General features: G+C 34.4%; 1 protein-coding gene across 1 annotated transcript in view; it reads right to left on the reverse strand.

The window, feature by feature from the left end:
• The window catches only part of Scsalpha1 (Succinyl-coenzyme A synthetase alpha subunit 1), a 110,890-nt gene that overhangs the window by 48,136 nt on the left and 40,516 nt on the right, over positions 1-22,238 (reverse strand). Inside the window, exons 4-5 of the mRNA XM_090392714.1 lie at positions 19,029-19,241; positions 4,693-4,912 (exon numbers count right to left, since the gene is read on the reverse strand). Coding sequence (XP_090248840.1) covers positions 4,693-4,912; positions 19,029-19,241 — 433 coding nt within the window. The remainder of the gene's footprint in view (positions 1-4,692; positions 4,913-19,028; positions 19,242-22,238) is intronic.

Raw genomic sequence — 22,238 nt, forward strand, 5'->3', positions numbered from 1 at the left:
GTGTTATATTTCTTCCATTTACAGTTATGCCTTCACAGATTTGTAGTCCTTTGTTTACTACTTCTTTTAGGTACAGGTTGAATAAATATGGTGACGATGAACAGCCTTGTATAACTCCTTTTTTAATTGCTATTTGATCTGTTTCTATGTTTTTGTAATTCACTACTGCTTGTGTTTCTGAATTGTAATTCTTGATACAATTTAATAGGTATTTGTTGAACCCTCTGTTTTCTAGAATTTTAATGAGCTTTCTTCTGTTTACTGAGTCAAAACTTGTTTGAAGTCGATAAAACAGCAGTAGAGTTTTTTATTTTTGTCTCTCATAAGATCTGCTAATCTGTTTAATGTGAAAATTGCATCTATTGTGCTTCTGCTATTTCTAAATCCCATTTGCTCTTCTTCCATCTGTTCTTCATAGGAATGCTTAACTCTGTCAACATTTAAAGAAAGGAAATCAAAAACTTCAAATATCACTGACATCCCATAATTTTCCATCAGTTGTTTCCAGTTGGGCAATTTCTTTTTCATCTTTTATTACATATTAAGACAACTAGCTTAACCATACAATTGTTTTGCAAATTCTGATAAACTTTAGCTTATGTGCTTTAACTGTTGTGATAAAGAATGATGTTATTATAAAGAATGAATGTGACTATATATGATGCATTCTATTGTACATTAGCACTGTGGATAAGTTAAAGAGATAAATCAGTGACAGTCATTTAGAAAATTTGAAACATCATCCTAGAGTTTCTGAATTATCTTCACTTTATCAACCAAGCTATTCTTTCTATATCCAATGAGGCAGAAACCTGGAATATTTCAGCTGCAAAAGCAATTAGAAATAAGTAATAGCATTAATATCATGAGCCTATGGGGTATATTTGAGACTATTATAAAGAGAGCAGATAGAAATAATTGATGGACACCACAAATGAAGTATAATTAAGATGCTAATTATTTTAAAGGACTAGATGCTGAGATGAAAAGGAGGAAGACTTAGAAAATAATTCAGACCATACATCACTGGTATTGCTCAGGACAGGTAGCCAGTGATTTGAGTCAGATCATAATGTAGCATTAAACTGAAATTATCTCTTTATGTGCATATGCTTGCTGTGATGTGCTGTTTTATCATTTATAAACTGGTGTTGTAAATAAACTGATGATAACAGGGTTTTGAGGAAATTCCTGATGAAAGTCAACTTCCTTATAGTTAAGCACTTTATATAAATAAACAATGCACTATATATATATATACCGTATATGTCGGCGTATAAGACTACTCTCAAATACCTAGAAAACCCCTCGAAATCATGGGTCGTCTTATACAGCAAGTATAAAAAGGGCAGCTTAATTTCTTGGATGAACATTTAGGTAGTTAAAATACATCATTATATAAGAAAATAGGCAGTGTTTATAAACAAATCAGATTAATTTTTTGTTACTTAATTTATTTAAAATATTACAATAGACGTAAGTCTTAAAAAACAAATAATAATTATTAAGCTCAATTTTCATGTTAATTTTCTTCATCATCTGTTGAAAATAGTTCTTCAGATTCATTGTTTAAATGATCGTAATATGGATCCCAGTTCAAATCTGGTGAATTGATTTCATTTTCATCGTCATCAGTGTCCCACAACAGATCAAGTTCCGTACCATCCATATGATTAGAGATACAACACTTTTTAAATGATTTTATTACAGTCTCTACTTTTACTTTGATCACAAAATTGCACAACATATCAAGTGATGCAGCACACATAGATCCACCGTTTGTAAATGATTTTTCACCAGTCAACATCCAAGTATTCCACTCTTCTTGCATGTGATCTTTAAATGGTTTGTTCAAGCAGACGTCTAGTGGTTGCAATATAGAAGTTAAACCACCTAGTATAACAGCAATTTTTGTGATTTTTTTTTTCTAGAAGACTTTTAGTATTCTCAGTTAAATGACTACGAAACATATCCCATACTAATAAACTGTGTTTCTTCATTATACCACCTGGTCGCGTATTCCACACATTATTTATCCATAATTTCACACCATTTTCGTGAAAATGCACAAAAACACCTGAAGGAAATTTATCTTAGGTTTAGTTTTACATTTGAAGATGATCACTGGTTTTAACTTGGTTCCATCAGCCAAACATGACAAGACAATTGCAAACCTTGTTTTTTCACGAACTGTACTTCGAACTAGCACACTTTTACTACCTTTAGACTCCACTCTTTTATTGCTTATCATATCAAAGCTCATAGGCGTTTCATCCATATTTCCAATATTTGACAATAGAAATTTATGTTCTTGTCTCAACTGAATAATAAATTTATGGAAACTGGTAAGTTTGTGGCTAAGATCTGCTGGTAGTTTTTGAGCAATTTTTGATTTTTGTTGTATTACCAGATTTTGTCTGTTGATAAAATGATTACACCATCATGAAGTAGCTTGAAATTCTATACTTTCATCCAGATTCAATCTTGACCATTTTAGTGCATATGCTCTGATCATATTTCTTGTACAAGATAACCATTCTGCCTTTGTTTGAATACCCATTCTACAATGTGATTTTCCAGTTGCGGCCATCAGGTGATCCCCGTTCGCATCGCACATTTTTTCTTCGTCAATTTTTTTAAAATATTTTCTTTCTTCCTCCATTCTCTTACCACCTTCTCGATTATGTCAAACTTTCTTGCAGCAGCACAGTTCTTAGTTTACTTTGCCATTTCAATTACCATTATTTTAAATCGAGCTTCATGCTTCGTCTTTTTGCTGGTTCCATGATTTTAAATGATAACAATTTTAATAATCTTAAAATTAAAAAAAAAATGCAAAAATAATAATTAATTAAAATCGGGGCTAATCACTTTTAATTAGAGTAATTCACATAAATACTAAATCTATGCTATGCAAAAAAATAACGAATATGCATAGATATAAAAATAATGGATATAACAATACCTAACATTGCATTAATACAAGAAAGAAGAAATTGGGGGTCGTCTTGTACAACTCACATAAGCTTAAAACCTAAAAATAACCTCGTCTTATACACCAGTCGTCCTATATGCCGACATATACGGTATATATAAAAGAATACAAAATGAACTGCCTTTCTACAAAGTAAAAAGAAAGAGATTAATAGGATGTTTAAAACCATCTGAGATATGCATTTTGGGGTATGACTACAGAGTAGATAGAACTGTCAGTACATGAAACTTGTACGGACCAGAGAAATAGTTTAATAGTGGAAGGCTTGTTATAATGAATTTCCTTCAGTAGAGATGCTATGGAACTTTTGCTGGAATTTGTTATAGTGAATGAAATGAATTCATTATAATGCTGTTTAATAGCAAGAGCTGACTATACACAAGTATTAAAAAAAATTACTTACATTGGCATAAATTAACATTGCATCAGATAATATTTTGTTGGATATATCAGTGTGATCTATAGCCATGATGGCTGCAAGGCATTCCACAGTAACGGAATCATAGGTGTAATGGAAGGGCAGAGAGTCTTTTAGCATATTCCAGAACATCCACAGGTGTCCATATGGGTTGAAGATCTAGTGACTTCACAAATCATTCTAGATGTGTAATGTTTTACATATCTCCAAACCAATAATTCAGAGCCAAGAACATAGGGGACAGTGTGTCACTGTCCTAGAAGACTGTCTCTAGCACAGAACAGCTGCAATGTTGCAGAATACATACAAGGTCCTAATTTTAACAGCAAAAGCAGAGCTCTACACCATGATCTCCATGTGCACAGATGGTGAAAAACCTCTTTTTTTTCACTCCTCTTGCATGCCTCTAGCATACTGTTGACACAACAGCTGCTTTTGACAATGACGACCTTCGATGAGAAGGTGTTCTGGTAGTCTTCAGCTCTGGATACCCATTATGTGTGGTTTCAATTGTTTTGTGACAAGTCTTTCAAAACTTTAAGCACTGTAGGCTGTGAGAAATCAACACAGTATGCCATATCTGAAATGGGAGGGGGCATTTGACACTCCAGTGGATCATGTCCTTTTAGAACTCCATGACGTTTGTTACCTATTCCCATTAGTTAATTTTAACACAACTCTGTGCTGTCATAAATTGAATGTATTCCATTCTGGATAAGAATGGTTATAATCAATCAAGGGATCTGTCTATAATGTAGTTTCATTTGCATAAATTGAAAAGTTCTTTGATAGAGGTGAGATAACATTTCTGGAAATTATAATACTATTATTATAACACACTATATCCATGTGATTCTAAATTTATGCAGGATCTTACTGGATACTCTTGCTGCTAGTTCACACAGATGTAATCAAGCAGTACAGTGAAAAAAATGGTATTGTAGTGCTTGGTATGCACTACAATACCATTTTATCAACATTTGATATGTGGAGTTTTTATGTTGGTTGAACTCAATTTTGAGCATTCTGAAGCCTGGAAAACCCGAACAAACCCAAGAATTTGTTTTGTTTGTTTAGTAAGCTAAGTACAGAACCCACTTCTTAGAGGTCAAATACATTTTAATGCTGCTTTAGATTTCATACCACATCAGGCGATGAAAATCATCTACCACCTATAAATCCTACTATGCAAATAAAAAAAAATAATAAAAAATAAATGCTGCAATATATTGAAAATTAAGTTTATTTTTTAACCAAAATAAAATCACAACAATTTTACCTTTAGTCTCTGGATCTTTTAAAAAAATTTCTAAGCAGTCAATAAAGTTTGTTCCATTGAAAGGATCCCCTCCAATCCCAACACATAGAGACTGCCCAAGTCCTACTAGAGTAGTCTGATGAACTGCTTCATAAGTAAGAGTTCCTGACCGAGATACTATGCCTATTTTCCCCTTTTTATGGATATGTCCTGGCATAATGCCAATTTTACATTCTTCTGGCTAATCAAAAAAATAAATGCATACTTCTTTAAGATATCTTAACATAAACTATCTAAAAATATAAGCCTGAAAACTTAATTGCATGATGCTCAATATTTTGTGAACATCAGTTTTGCATTTTATTACAGAACACTCAAAACTTCAACATCTTTTGAATTTTATTGGATAAAGCTTCAAGATCTGAGATATGATAATGTTTTTTTTCCCTGTTGCAAGGGGATTTATATGTAGACTTTAATTGAATAAGAAGGAGAAAATGATTAGACATCACATATAATCCAGCCTGAATAATCAAACACAGTATAACCTTGCATGAACAAACTTAAGTATAAAGGTTTGTTCTGCAAGGATGATGATTGATTCATACAATACATATATAAGATACATACCAGATGTAACAGAGAGAAAGAACAAATAAAGTAGGAAAAATGAAAATAAAAAATGAACATAGACATATTATTTTTAGATAGTTTCTTATAACTGGCCAAGAAAATTGCTGGTGCATCTGAAGAATTCTGAATTATATTAAATGATATAAACGGAAGGAATGTCAGACAATGTTGTTAGTTTCTATCAACATTATATATATATTTTATGTGAATCACACCCAATGGTCCCCAAAGAAAATCAGACAATTTTTTTTTTTTTCCAGTTCTTTTTAGTTCAAGCTCTTGATAAACAGAAGTACAGAGGCAAGTGGAATACCAGAACTTCTTGTTTTGCTGGTTCATAATCAAAGAAACCAATTAATTGCCAGCTATAAGCAAAAACTTGGAACTTTTAAAATGTATGTATGATATAGATTTGTGCTTCCTAATTGTTTCATGACATAAAATAATAATTTTTATACAGCAAACTGGGATAAATCAGAGATGAAAAGGTGAAACTTATTACATTTTCTTTATATTACAAAGTTATAAAATGAAATAAAATACAAAGTATATATTAAATATTGAATTTATAAAGATTTCTTACATCCTAGACAACATTCAAAGGCAGATCTTTTCAAAAGAAAAGCATATTATGATTGTCCTTTTGGCTATAATACAGAAACAGTCATAGATGCATACACTCCAAGGATGTGACACCAATTATAATTTGTTCTAAATGACTCAGTTTCTCAGGAAATGCTGCTTCATCAATGTCAAGGAAGTCCAGACTGTGTGTGTGTGTGTGCGCGCGCGCACGCGTGCGTGTTGAGTTTTCTGCTTCCAAAAATTGTGTCTGGTATTCTTTCTAGAGGAATCAAACTACCTGTATAATAACAAATTAAGATCAAAGAAGAAATGGCCTACATTCTGTTAAATGTTTTTCAGCTGAAAATTTTATGAAGTGTTTAAATAAAATAACAAATTTCATAAACCTTTTTGTGTCACTCAAGAACTCAGGATGCTTGAACGTTTTTAAAGTAAATTACAAAATCAATTTTAAAATCTGATGTTTTGAAGTAATGCTGAAAAAGCATATGGCCAAGAAATATTTTTCTGAACATGCACATTCAGGTAAATAAATTTAAAAACAAGATGTTGGTTCATTTCTTAAAAGACACCAAATAACATGAATGATAAATACTTGCATGTATTCAGTGTCTACAATTTTTTTTTTTCTACTGCTCCCACCCATGAATTGCAAACCTGTAGTATACATTTTGTAGCATTTTTTTTTGTCTTTTCTTTTTTTATCAATTTTATATATATATTTTTTTATCAATTTTTATATATATATATATATATATATTTGGGGATATGGATAACGCATGAGAGACATGTCATAAACATGGATATGGCATGAGAGATGATAGAGCAAGGTTAATAGAATCTGCAGAAAAAGAAAACTTATACGTCATGAATTCTTTTTTCAAGAAAAAAACACATAGGAAGTGGACATGGAAAAACTAATGAAATTGACTTTATCCTTAGTAATAAGAAAAACATCTTTCAAGACTGCTCTGTTTTATAAAAACACCTTCAACATTGGAAGTGACAATCGTATGGTATGCAGTAAGATTCAAATAAACTGCCAAAAAAGAAAAAAGTTTCGAAGCTCAAAGCAAAACATAGATGTACACAAACTTAACATTAAAAAAGATATATTCCAACATGAACTAAATAACAGATTTAAGCATCTTATTATAGATGACAATGCTGATCCATCAGAAAGTAACATTATTACCAAAATCTTTTACAATGCTCACTTGAAATAGCTCATACCGCAGAACAGAAACAAGACAAAATTTCTGAAGAAACAAAACAACTTATGAAGAAATGAAACAAATAACCCACAGAATAACACTGAATTGTGCAAAACAATGAGAAAACGCATCACAGAAGAAATAAGAAAATTCAATTGAAAATTCATACAACAAACAATTGAAAACAACTGTAGTCTCTCAAAAAACCCAAAACAGCATTTTTTTGATGTTGCTGTTCATTCAATTGATGAACAGCAACAAACAGATAGTTGCAGTCAAACTACAAGATGGGACCCATAACCAGAGATAGATATGCTATAGCAAAAAGAATTGAAGAATTCTACTCAATATTATATCAGGATGATGAATTAAATTTAGAAGAAGACAAATAGCTGAAGTACCACAGATTCTACTAGAAAGTTATATGGAGCATCCAAAGCTTGCAAAATGGAAAAACTGTAGGTGAGGATAGAGTTATAGTGAACTTCTAAAAGGAAGTGGAGAAATGATCTACAAACGCTTAGCAAAACTATTTACTTTATGCCTGAAGAAAAATGATGTACCAAGAACATGGAAGAAGGCTACCCTAATTCTGATACATAAAAAAGGTGAGGTAGAAGACTTGACGAACTACTGACCATTCAGTCTACTATCAGTTGTTTACGAAGTGGTTACAAATGTCTTAGCTCATAGGCTTTGTGCAACTCTAGACCTTGCACAACCAAAAGAACGTGAAGGCTTTCGAAGTGGCTTTAATACAATGGACCATATTCAAGTTGTATAACAGATTACTGAACTGTGTAATGAATATCAGTTATCATTATGTCTTGGTTTTATTGATTATGAGAAAGCCTTTGATTCAGTAAAAACTTGTACAATACTTAAAAGCATTACGAAACCAACAAGTGGAGGAGCCATAAGTCAGGACCATCAAATCAGCATACACTAATGCCACAGAAGCAATTCATTTCAATGGAAACATCTCTACTGTGGAAATACAGAGAGGTATAATCATTTTGGAGATAACACAATATCTCCAAAATGATTCACAGCTTACCTAGAAAAAATATTCAAGCTTCTTGATTGGGAAGGGGAAAGGTCTGAAGATAAATGGAAGATATTTAACCCATTTACGCTTTGCAGATGACATATTATCTTTACTTCAATTATGCATGAATTACAGATTTGTATCCATGAACTCCAAATTGCTAGCAAAACAGCTGGCCTAAAGATAAACCTAAAGAAGACCCAAGTTATGTTTCAACAGCTATGTCTGACCAGAAATAATAAAAATCAATAATGAGGAAATTAAACAAGTAGATCATTACATATACTTAGGACAACAGATATCATCATCAAATTCCTGCCATGTACCCTCAAGGGGTGTACAGGATATGATAGTACTACATGAAAAAAACTATTTTTCTAATTATAAAAAAACATCATTATTAATTTCCTATCTACAATTTTCCTCCAAATCAGTCTGTTACTTGTCAAGACTCCAACATTATCAGATCTTATATTTCTATCGTCTAAAGCACTACTGTATCAATCCACCTACATCTTGGTCTTCCTCTGGGTCGTTTTGCTGCCAACCTGGCAGAGAACACTTGTTTTGCTAATCCTTCCTCGCCCATTCTGTTTAAGTGGCCATACCAACTGAGATTAGCACTGCTAATACATTCCTGGATGCTGACAATGTCTAGTTCTTTCCTAATATCCTTGTTTATAATATGATATTGCCATTGATGCCATCTGTTCATGCCTCTAATCTTTCTCAGAACTCTCACATCTGCAGTCTCCAGTCTTTGGTCAAGTGTTTTACTTCTGACCCAGCTCTCAGATCCATAAGTTAAAACTGGTTTGAACATTGTCTTCTATAGCTAATTTAGTGTTCTGACTAATTTCTCTCTCATTCCGTATGAATTTATTCAATTGACTTCCCACCATACCAGCTTTGCTGATTCTGTTGTCTATTTCTATATTTAATTTACCATCTTCAGTAAAAATCGTGCCTAAATAGCTGAAATGTTTTACTTGTTCCACAGGTTCTCCATTCACAACACAGTTGACATTTTCAATGATTCTGCCTATTTTCATTGTCTTTGTCTTTTTATTGCTGACCTTCATACCATATCTATTACAACAGTTATTCAATTTTAATCAGGGAATATTGCAAACTTGTAGCAGATTTATTCAGAAGTATAATATCGTCCGCATAAAGAAAAGAGCTGACATTAACATCTCCAATTCTGATATCATGTTTAATACCACTTTCCTTCATAATGTGATCCATATAGATAATGAATAACAGAAGGGATAATGTACATCCTTGTCTCACACCAGATTTAACATTAAACCATCTTCCTGTACTTCCTTCAATTCTAACTGCTGACTTACAACTCAAATAAAGACTAAGTATTGCTTGATATAATGCCCCATTGACACCATATAACTGCAGCGTATTGAATAGCTTCTCTCTTGGCCTTGTCATATGCCTTTTCCAGATCGACAAAACTTAAATACAGATCTTTGTTATATTCCCATGCTTTCTCGACTATTTCTCGTAAAGTGAAGATCTGATCCTGACAGCTTCTATTTGGCCTGAATCCAGCTTGTTCTTCACCAAGCTTTTCTTCCACAATTCTTCTCAACCGTTTCTCAAGTATACTTGCATAGATCTTGTCAGGAACACTCAGTAGGGAAATACCTCTGTAATTCTCACATGCAGTATTATTTCCCTTTTTATATATGGGTACTATGAGAGCTCTACTCCAGTCATTGGGAATTCATCCCTCTGTCCAAGCCTTCTGAACTATGCAGTGCAGCCACTGTAAGACTTTTATACCACCATACTTCAGCATTTCTGGTCGAATATCATCTACTCCTGCTGCCTTTCCACATTTCAAGCCTTTGATGGCTTTTCTACTTCTAGTATGGATATGTATTCCTGACTGCATGCCTGGTCAGTGTTTTTTACCACTGTGCTGTCATCATTGCTTGTTTCATTTAGCAGTTTTTCAAAGTAATTACTCCATACCTCAAGGATATCTTTTTCTCCCGTTTTCATGTCACCTTTATCATCTCTAAATCCTTTTACAGCACTCTTTCCTCCATTCTTAAGCTTCTTCAACAACCTCCAGAATATTTTGCCACCTTCTTGATATTTATTTTCTATATTCTTGCCAAAGTCCTCCCATGACTTTTGTTTAGCTAGTTTTACACACTGTTTAGCATTCTTGCATCTGTCTCTATATTCTCTAAGAGCATAAGCTGACTTATTTGACAGGAACTTTTGGTATGCTTTCTTCTTTTCCTTCACTGCCTCTTTAACTTCCTGTGTCCACCAGGGAGTTCTGATTTTTTTATCCTTACAGACTACCTCACCACATTCTGCCTCTCTGGCAGAATCAATCAATGTTTTCTTCAGAGTTTGACACTGAATCTCCAAGGTTTGATTCCTGTTCCAAACTCTTTCATTTTTTCTTCAATAATCTTTGTGTATTTTAGCCTACAGCTCACATCTGAGAGCTGCTTAACTTTTATTCGCTTTAAAACTTTCTTACATGTTATTCTTTTCAATATGAAATTCAATTTTATCCTGCTCAAGACTAAATAGTGATCACTTCCAATTTCAAATCCTCTGTACACTCTGGTGTCCTGCACCAGGGAGAAAACATCACTATCAACAATAACATAGTCAATGAGACTTTTCTTATTCCTAGCCTCTTCTCTCCAAGTGAATTTGTGCACATTTTTATGTTGGAACATGGTGTTAGTAATAACCAGTCCATGTCCTGAGCAGAAATCCAACAGATATTTGCCATTATTATTAACTTTGCTCTTTTCTCCAAATTTTCCCAAAATATTTATGTATGTCTCACAATCATTTCCTACTCTGCTATTTAGATCCCCAACAAGGACCAACTTTTCATTTTTCATTGTGTCAGTTGCTTTTTCTAAAGCCTCAAAATATTCCTCTACTTCTACCTTAGTAGAACCTTCTGTGGGACCATAGGCACAAATAAGTCTCATTGTCCAGTTCCCCATTCTCATATTTGCCCACATTACTCTACTTGAGACTGACTGCCATTAGTCTCGTACATGGACGAAATTGAAAGGTTCAGGATGCTTTGGTGGAAAGCATTTGGAAAATTACATTCAATATTCAAAAGTAAACTACCATTATGTCTGAAGACAAAAGTAAGTTTTTAACCAATGTATTCTTTCTATATTGACATATGGCTGTGAAACATGGACACTAAATGCAGAGAAATTCAAAATTAAGAACAACACAAATTAGTATGGAAAGAAGTATGCTTGGTATCACAAAAAAGAATGTGTGGATAAGAAATCAAACCCAAGTCTTTCACACCATAAGAAGAGTGAAAATCTGAAGAGGGAATGGGCTGGGCATATTGCTTGAAGACAAGATCAACGATGGACAAAAGAAGTACTGGATTGGATTCCACAAGAGGAAAAATGACCATGACGCTGACCTAAATCACGGTGGATTGATGATATCATCAGATTTGCAGGAGTGACATTGGAAAGGAGAGCTATGGACAGACACTTCTGGAGTAATCTTGAAAAGGCCTTCATCCAGCAGTGGATCGATAATCGCTGATATTGATCATAATATATATATTTGTATTTTTAATTTTTTTTTTTTTTTTTTAATAGTCTGAAAACCCTGTTCTAGAGACCAAACACTGAACTTTTTCAAGCCACTTCAGGCTGTAATAATAAGTGGGGAAGTGGTCTCACAGTGGGTGATGAAATTCATCTCCCACCTAATGACAATCAAAAACAGCCATTCCCATGGCAGGATTCGAACCCATAGCCTGTTGGTTGGAAAGTGGGTACATTAATGTAAAATCTTGTATAGAAGGAATTTTGTACAAAATCCTTATATACCGATTTTACTTGAGAAAGAAAGTCAATACCAAATACTTGTAGTTTAATTAACAATTTTTTCATTAGTGTTTTATGTAATCGGGTAAAATATCAGATAGAATTGCTAAGTTATTTGACCGCCAAAATTGTACAAACAAAGAGATAGCCCAGACAGGATTAGAAATGTGGACCTGAGGCTATCGGCAGGCATGAAGGTCAGCGAGTTACGGGGTTTTCTCGTCATGACTCAGCAATTTCTTAGGGGAGGAAGGAACCCCTGGTAGAACATCCAGGGAACTCAATCTGAAGGAGTCCCAAGGTCATGAAGGTAGAATAAAAAGGAGACAGGCATGCTGCTCCTGGCTCTGGCTCACTCTCTGTTCCTGACTTGTTCCGGTGTCACTTTGAAGAGGTTCCTAGATCCAGTCATTCCAAGGACGGAGGAAGGATATCTTGCTAGCAGTATTTCTACGATGACAGGAGATTTTTAACGGCAGTGTCGGCCTATTCGAGAAGTCCAATCGCGAAGTTCCTTAAGCGATCTCTGAGAATGCTGTATCGTTGTTGTGTGGAGTAGTGTCTGTTTGCGGTTCTAACGGGAAAGAAGATTATATTCACGATCTCTAGGATCTTGAATGCTGAACTGGCTGAGACAAGTTTCAAGTAAGATTAATGTAGAATTGTTATGGAATGTGAACCTTAGAGCAGGAACTGTTGATTATATAGTTGCTAGTATAATGTAAAGTTGTGAAGTTGGAAAACTGCACTTCTAAATTATTGTGAAATAGTTATATGCAGAGTGATGAGCATTTGTTAATGTTAAAAGGTTATTGTTAAGAGTGAAGGGTTATGTTTGAAGGAGTGGAGTTGAAATGTGTGTGAAACTAACTATGTGTCTGACGTATATGTGATCGCATAAATTTGTCTTTGTCTTTAAGCTATAGGCTAGAAGTGCTGATCTAATTAATTTGAGAACCAGACACGTGCATTGCATTGTTAACTTAGCAGAACTGATAAGAACCAGATAAATTTGATATGTGTGAAATCCTTTCCTTTTATGTTGTATGCATTAGCAAGGTCATCTCTACCTATTGAGATAACGTTTGGCAACTCCTATAGGTAGAGATCACCTAGCTAATGCTTCTGCCTGGTATCTCCACTTGGGCCTGGCTCCCACTGAAGAGACCTCAATAAAGGGTCGAAACTAGTCTGGGTAGTGGCCCCTTCCCTTAATGCATAACATTATACATATCTGCAAGGAGATGTGTTTTGCATTATGGGAGATACCGAGATAGGAGTGATGTTATCTTGCTCCACCTTTGCAACGAGTTGCCTGGTGTTGTACCACCTTACCCCAGTCCTGAAGATACTTTCAGGAGCAAACTTTGTTTGCTCACACTTGGATAAAGGATTAAACTAAATTTATTATAGTCTAACCAAGTGAAAAATAAACTTTCAACATCTTTCTCTAAATCCAGAGTAATTTAATAAAATGGTGGCACACTGTTTGGGAACTCCTATAGGTAGAGATGACCTTGCTAATGCTTCTGCCTAGTATCTCCACTTGGGCCTGGCTCCCACTGAAGAAACCTCAATAAAGGTTGAAACTAGCCTGGGTAGTGGCCCTTCCCTTAATGCATAACATTATACATATCTACAAGGAGATGTGTTTTGCATTATAGGAGATACTGAGATAGGAGTGATGTTAACTTGCTCCACCTTTGCAACAAGTTGCCCGGTTGTTCTACCACCTTACCCCAGTCCTGAAGATACTTTCATGCACAAACTTTGTTTGCTCACACTTGGATAAAGGATTAAACTAAATTTATTAAGGAAGAAGTGGAGGAATTTTTCAAATCATTAGGTCAACATCTGATATAAAGAACATGGAAAAGGTGGTCCTTGCTCAAGATCTAAACAGAAGAACAGGAAACAAATCCAACCTGACATACAGAAGTTTTGGAAAAATGCAGTTTACATTATTATTAATCTCCTATCAACAATTTTCCTCCAAATTAGCTTGTTACTTGTCAGCACTCCAATACTGTTGTATCTAACATTTAACTCTTTCTAAGACACTTCTGACTAAATCAATCCACCTAGATCTTGGTGTTCCTATGGGTCTTTTCCCTACAATCTTGGCAACAAACATCCGTTTTGCTAACCTTTCCTCTCCCCTCCCATTCTGTTCAAGTGACCATGCTACCTTAGATTAGCTATGCTGACACATTCTTGAATGATAACAATGTCAAGTATTATCCTAATATCTTCATTTTATTATGATTCTGCCACCGTTGCCATCTGTTTTGACCCTAACGTTTCTGAGAACTTTCATATCTGTGGTCTCTAATCTTTGTTCAAGTGCTTCATTTCTAAACCAACTCTCAGATCCATAATTTAAAATTGGTTTGAATGCTATCTTGTATACCACTAGCTTAGTGTATTGGCTTATTTCTTCATATAATTATTCCATATAAATTTATTCAAATGGCACCCCACCATACCATACTAATAAAGCCCATCTTAAAAGCATGTGATCTTTATACTGATACTCTCAGAGAATAATGAAGTGACTGTTTAGACAATACAATTTATTAAATCTACTCATAAACTGCCAGTCCATTCTTATTTGCTCAGCATCCATATTGAAAGTAATGGAGTGCTCTATGGGAGCATGGATTAAAATCTCATATATATTTATTTAGGAAAGGAAATATAACTTGCAGAATTGGAAAAGAGCTATGTGGACATAATTGGTGCTACTGAGACAAAAAAAGACTAAATAAGTGAGATCCTAATAAATAATAAGCATAGAATGTTATATTTGTGCAATAACGATCAAGGAAAGAAAGGCAACACCATTCAGCACCAAACACAAAAAAAACTTCTTGACTGAAAGACAATTTCAAGTAGTTATGTGACAAACTTCAAAGTGGAAAAATAGACAATGAGACTTTTGATCATGTGGTTCCAAAGAAGGTTCTTCTAAGGAACAAGTCATGAGGTTAACATCTGATATAAAGAACATGAAAAAGGTGGTCCTTTGTTTGAGAACTAAACAGAATAGGAAACTAATCCCATCAGCCATCCAGAAAAGTTTTGGGGGAAAAAAAAAGTGGAGAAAAGGGCAAGGCTGATAACATTTAAGTACCTGCTGAATTTCTGTTTAAGATATGGACTAGTCTTTATTAATACCATGTTCTAACATAATTGTGTGGAGAGAAGCCACAAGAAAAAGCTTCATTGACTATATTAGTGATGATAGATATCTTCAGCTGGTTCCTCTGTATATGAGTATACAGAGGAACTGAAACTAGAAGTGATCATTTATTTTTAAGTAGTCAAGAAGAAATAAAGCATTTTGAAATCAAGAATAACACACTGGAGTCTCAACAGCAAACTCTAAAGAAAAGACTGACTGATTCAGCTAAGCAGACAAGGGGTGAAGTTGCTTGCAAGGGTAGAAAAATAAGAATACCATAGAGGACTGTAAAAATGAAAGATCAGTAAACCATTTTGTTTACTGCTTCATGTTTAATTTCCCATGCATATGAAAAATCACACAGATTAATTCCAGGTTGGGTTTGTACCACAAACATCATTGAAAAAGTATGCCTGGTTTCCTTCCAATATATTCATCTACTTTGAAAACAATACTAGTTTTTGCCAAAATATTTATAACTTATATACTATCTTCTGTTATCTTTATCTCTAAAATAAGGCACTGCAATACAAAAGAAACAATGTTTAATTAAATAATTATACAAACATAATTAGTTACCTAAAGAAAATTGTAAGAGAATACAGTATAAACAACTTTTATTCTCTGACTCATAAACTGGAAATTTAAATTCAGGAATTTTTTAAAAATCCAACAATAGAAAAAGGAAATAAATTCCTTTAGTAATCCTCTATAGGATTAAACAACTATAGAGTTTTATTACAGTGAGTAAACCACAACAAAAGAAACAAACTCCTTTAGTAGTTCTCTTTAGGATTTCATAATTGAAATTTAATCAATCAGTTTCAATAAGGAATCCTTTTATACTGGCTCAAAGTTAACATTCATTATAAAAGAAGGAACACATCCTATCTCTGTAACTTGAGTACAAATTCTTCTCAGGAATATTTACTTCACTCCAGAAAGTTAAACATGAAAAGAATATCCATTAGCATAAACCGTTTGCCCTACAGTTCTCTAAACACAACCTTCATCACATGAATTCAGTTCCTATCCTTAATTTAATAAGAGTTTTCTTCTTGTTTTCAGTATTCTGTAATACACATACTGTCACAAGTAATACAGCTTAGAAGAAACAACTTTCTACTTGAGATAAAATTTCCATCTTCATTTCATTCATTGAAAGGAAACAAATGCAGGGTTATATAATAAACAAACAGTAGACATACCTTGTGCTGGAACTTGCTTTCCAAACTTGAGCTACTGTTATTCCTTACAATGAAAACTATATTGGAAGCCTTCTTCTAGATTATCTTCTGATGGTGATACACCATTTGAAAAATACTTTCCAAATGTATTGGTCTCTGAATGTGTTCTTAAAAATGCCTACCTGTAACCACACGTTATCCAGCCATAACAAAACAATATTCAAGTTATTCTTCTAGATTGTCTTCTCGTGGTCGCACACCAATTGAAAGAAATATCTACTTTAACACAAATCCACTGGCCTCCGAATACATTCTTGTAACTTTTTCCTTTCAACTCGGCTACTTCGTAACCACACATTACCCAGCCACGAGTTTCTTCTTCCTCTGCCTCTACTTCCATCTCCCCTCTTCACATGCACATAACAGTTTCAGACTCACTGGTATTGGCCAAAATACAGTGCAGTACTTGAATTAAGTATATTACCGACTCCACATGTTTGTTTGTTACCATTACATAACACTGCTGAGGTTAGTAATGCTTTACAACACAAACTAGTAACAACCCATTTTAACAACAACTTTTATGAAATGAATTACTTAACATTAATTTTCTTTGTGGGGACAAAGACAAGTAAATTTAATTACAACAGTAAATTAAATTCCGTTACAGAGTATTAAAAGTAACTATTACTTTAAGGTAAATGGAAGGGGGGGGGGGGTATATGTTTAATATAACTACATTTCTTTTCAATTTTTTTCTAATTAAGACTGCTTAATACATAAGTCATGAAATACAAGAAATAAAAATGTGGCATATTTCAGTTAAACTTATCAGATACATCACAAGATACAAGAACTTAAAGAAGCAGCCATGAAAAGTAGCAAGCATACCAAAATATGCTAAGAAATAAGTCAGCAGATGACCTAAAAGAATACAGAGAAAAATGTAAAAGTCACAGGAAGACTGGTAAGAATACAGAAGATAAATATAAGAAGAGTGGCAAAATGCTCTGGAAGCTATTGAAAAAGATTACAAATGCAAGAAGGAGTATTGTAAAAGGAATCAAAGATGATAAAGAATAATGATTGCAACTGTAATAAATTTGGCATGAAAATCAGCAACAAACAGCCAAAACTATAAAAATAGGCAGGAACATAGAAAACTTCAGTTGCATTCTCAATTGATAGCCTATAGAACAAATTAAATATTTTAGCTATTTGGGCACAGTTTTTAGTGAAGATGGCAAATTAAATTTGAAAACAGAGAATGGAATAAGCAAAGCTGGCATGATGGGGAGGTAGTTGAATAAATTTATGTTTTAAGTTTTGGATTTGAGAGCCTGGTTAGAAATAAAGCACTTGATCACAGATATGAGAGTTCTTGGAAAAATTAGAGAAGTGAATGGATGGCATCAATGGTGAAATCATATTAAAAATGAAGATATCAGGAAGAAACTTGGCATTGTTAGCATTCGAGAATGTGTGAGCAGAGCTAATCTAAGGTGGCATGGTTACTTAAACAGAATGGGACAGGAAAGGTTAGCAAAACCAGTGTTTGAAGCTAAGATGGCAAGAAAAAGAACAGGAAGACCAAGTTCTAGATGGATTGATATAGTAAGAAGTGTTTTAGAAGAAAAAAATATTAAATACAATAATGGAGTGCTATAATAGAGTAATTTGGAGGAAAATTGTTGATAAGAAATTGGTAATAATGTAAAAATAATCATGTAGTACTGGGCAGTTAGCCCAGTAGCTATGCGCTTCGCAACCATATGCCTGGGAAAGGCATGTCCTGGGTTCGATTCCCGTCGCTGACATGAGGAGCTTAAGGATCTTTCTCAGACATAGCCAAGTTAGCCGGTTTTGGGTATAGAGAGCAGGGTTTTCCCTCCAGCAAACAGGCAAACCGGCCCCCTGAACGCACATAGACTACAGTGATGAATATGTCCCAGTCATATGCCGGTCCCGAGCCCAGATAAAAATGGGGGGGGGGGGAGCAATGGCAAACTACCCTGTAAAAATCTCACCAGGAATACTTTGTGGACAATGCCTACAACATCACCTATGGTCGGAAACAATGGAAAAGGAAAATCAATTAGTCAGTATAGCTCTATGAGTGATTGACTAACTGATTTTCCCTTATATGTACCCCCAAAGAGTGTATAGATCAGGAAATTGATGATAAATTTATTTATCATCAATTTCCTGATCTATACACTCTTTGATCTATAATGTGAATTCCACTCATAAAAGGATGCAAACCTATTGCATGTTCAGCAATGTACAAGGGAGGGCTCCTTGTAGGAGGACCAAGGTTATATAATCTAGTTCTCCTGCTCTAGAGTCCAATTTCAAGGCATTACCACATATATTCAATAAACAAAATGGTGGCCACATATTGCAGTATGAGATCACACAACCACAATCTGGTATGATTCTCTTCATTTCCTTAAAGAATATATGAGGATCTTCTACTTACCTAAACTCAAAAGTTAAGTGACTCCAAAAATTAGATCAAATGGAAATAAATATAAGTACTTTTAAACTATCTGCCTGCAATAATTGAATTCTAATAAAAAATATATATATATAATAAATCAATTAGTCAGATAATCATAACATTTCATCAACCTATATTACCATAATAATTCCTGGACAATTTGGCCCCACTAGCCTTGTCTTTGTCTGCCGCAATAAATGATGTTTGGCACGAACCATATCTTGTTGAGGTATACCTTCAGTTATGCACACAACAAGTGGAATTTCAGCATCCATTGCCTCTAAAATGGCTTTGGCAGCTCCAGGAGCAGGAACATAAATAACAGATGCTGTAGCACCAGTTTTCTCTACTGCCTACAAAACACATGGTCAATTTAATTACTTTAGACAGAGAATATTGTAAAGATAAATTACACTACTGAAAAATTTTGTGCACCTCTGGAAAATATCATTATTAAGAGAGACCTCCAGGGAATCATCAAGGGAGGCCACATACTATATGCACCAGCTATCATACTTTGTTCTTGAATTCATTCACACTAGTTGCACGCACAACATCCAATGATAATCCATTCCAATCACGCACCACTCTATGAGAAAAAACTCTAGTCCTAACCCCCCCTTCTTGACAGCATTCATTCTCAAATTCCATGGATGTCCTCACATCCTTTCCCCACTTTCCATAAAATTAAAAATTCCATCAAATGAAATCCTGTATAATTGTTTCAGAAGTTTGTAAGTCTCAATCATATCACCTCTCTTTCTTCTGTTTGCTAGTGTCTCAGTCTACAAATTCTCAATCTGTCTTCATAATTAGCATTCCACAAACCAGATATAATTTTTAACACACTCCTTTGCACTCTCTCTCTCTCCACTGTATCAGAATAACAGAAACTAGGAGACTAGACATGCACACAATTGTGAAAGTGAGGTCTTATCAAGTGGCAAAATGATATCCTTATCTTTACATGTCAAAATTTGTTTCAGCATTGCAATTATCTTTTGAGTTGTATTTGCACTCTTTGCTACATAGCCCTGAACTTCAACTTCCTATCTACAAACACACCAAGATCAATAGCCTGGTCAGTTTCTTCTAGCATAATCCCACCAATATAATACGACATTGGACATCTAATCACATCAAAGTGCATGACTTTACATTTACTGACAGTGAACTTGCATCCATGCCCACTCCAGCCTATTCAAATCATTCTGCAAGTACTACATATCAGCTGCATTCCTAATTAACCTACCTACCTTCGCATCATCAGCAAATAATTGTATGTTGCATGTCAAATCCCAATGTCATTAATGTACAGATTAAATAACAGTGGACCAAGCACTGATCCTGGTGGTACACCACTGGTTACCTTAAATCTTGCAGACTCACATCCCCCATATACCACTTTTTGATATCTGTCAGTCAGCCATTCTCTTATCCATACTAATATTTTATAATCCAAACCCATATTCTCCAATTTATGCAATAGTCTTCCATGCAGCATTCTGTTAAAAGCCTTAGCAAAATCCAAAAGTATCATGGTGTATCCATTCCCCTAGTCTAGCTCAATGGTAACATTATTATAGAATGTGAGCATGTTGCTAAAACATGACCTTCCCTAAGTAAACCCACGCTGTTCATTGCACAGTAGAGATTCACTGTCAACCCATTTCTGAATGCGAGCCCTAATAAATTTTTCCAAAATGTTCACCACCATTCCTGAGCTGCTGATTGGTCGATAGCTGGATATATCAGTCTTTGTATTATCATCCTAGTGCAATGGGATTACCATACACTACCAAAAAACACAATGATTAACTTAAATCTCCTAAAACCTTGTTCAAAAAAGGATTCACAACATGAAAATAAAAGAAATGGACTTACACTATACATCACTTGTATAATCTAAATCATGTCATTGCCTATACTGATGGGTCATCTGATGAAGCACTCAACCAAGGAGGATCAGGAGTTTTTCTAACTCTACCTGAAGGCGAGGAAATGAAAATCAAAATCACAGCTGGCATAATAGCTTCAAACTTCATTTGTGAATTAACAGCCATACATGCAGCTCTCAAGTTGTACCTCTCTAATCCAGTAATAAACAATACAGAAGGAATAGCCATCTACAGTGACTCAAAATCTGCACTTGAGGCATTAAAAAATGGAAAAACAAAACTCCCACAGGAAATTGATGAACAACTAACAACTTTAAATTTGAAAAATAAGAACTGTACACTGCAATGGATACCAGTCCATATAAATACTAAAGGCAATGAGAGAGCAGACAGACTAGCCAAAGAAGCAAGATACTTACCTCAAAAATTACACCTACTATCATTAACTGATGCTAACTCTGTCGCAAAAATAAGATTGGTAAAACAAACTATCAAGAAGAAGAAGAATGAAATCAGTGAAATTAATGAAAATAGAGAAATAACCACAATCAATACCAGACTAAGGATGGAATATTTTAAATACATGAAAATTCAGGAGGACGGTACTAGAAGCTATGAAATATGTCCAGAAGTTGAACTAACACCTGCCCATATCTATTGTTGTCCAGCAATTGCTGCTGCTGCTCTACAGAAATTTGACAATAACCCTATAGAAAAGCTCTACTCCAAAGTTCCACAGATTGTCAAAACAGTTCTAAAGGCCCACAGTCATATCTAGAAGCTCTTCAACAGACTCAACAACAACACAACTTAGCTTTCCATACAACAGTTGTGACTCTTCAGGCCTGCTACTTATAATTTTCATAACAGACATCATCCTAATGCACACAGTATTCCTTCCACATTATCCTTTTCTTATGAATGTCTTGCTTAAGATTACTCCATTTCACTCCTACCCTATTTATTCTTCAAACTCTCAGGACACATTCTGCTATTCCATTTAAGTATTTTTTAAATGCTTCCCATCTAGCAACTGATACCATTGCACTGAACTCAGTACACTCCTCAGTTGTTCATAATTTCCTGCTTTGTAATTTAGCATGTAATCTTTCCTGAATGGAACGTTCATAAACTTAGACGCTTCCTAAGTGAGTACTGCATGATCAATGTCATCAACTGGAGAAAGAATAGTTACATCTTTAATTGAAACACCCTCTGACACTATAATCAAATCTTAACTCTTTGACCTCGAGTTCCTTCTGTCACATGCAGCTTTTGGATTCAGTTTCATTCTTCTCATGAGATTTTACTGCTATCCAATCAATGTTTGGATAATTAAAGTCCCCCATTATGATTCCTCTTTTCATGGCTATCATCTTTATTTGATAATGCATTTCTTCATCAACTAACAACTAATTCACCAGGTCTGTAACAACACCCCACTATGTATTT

This window comes from Typopeltis vanoorti, chromosome 5 (genome assembly GCF_054136105.1).
Source record: "Typopeltis vanoorti isolate ZY-2024b chromosome 5, IOZ_Tvanoo_1.0, whole genome shotgun sequence".
Taxonomy (NCBI): Eukaryota; Metazoa; Arthropoda; class Arachnida; order Uropygi; family Thelyphonidae; genus Typopeltis; species Typopeltis vanoorti.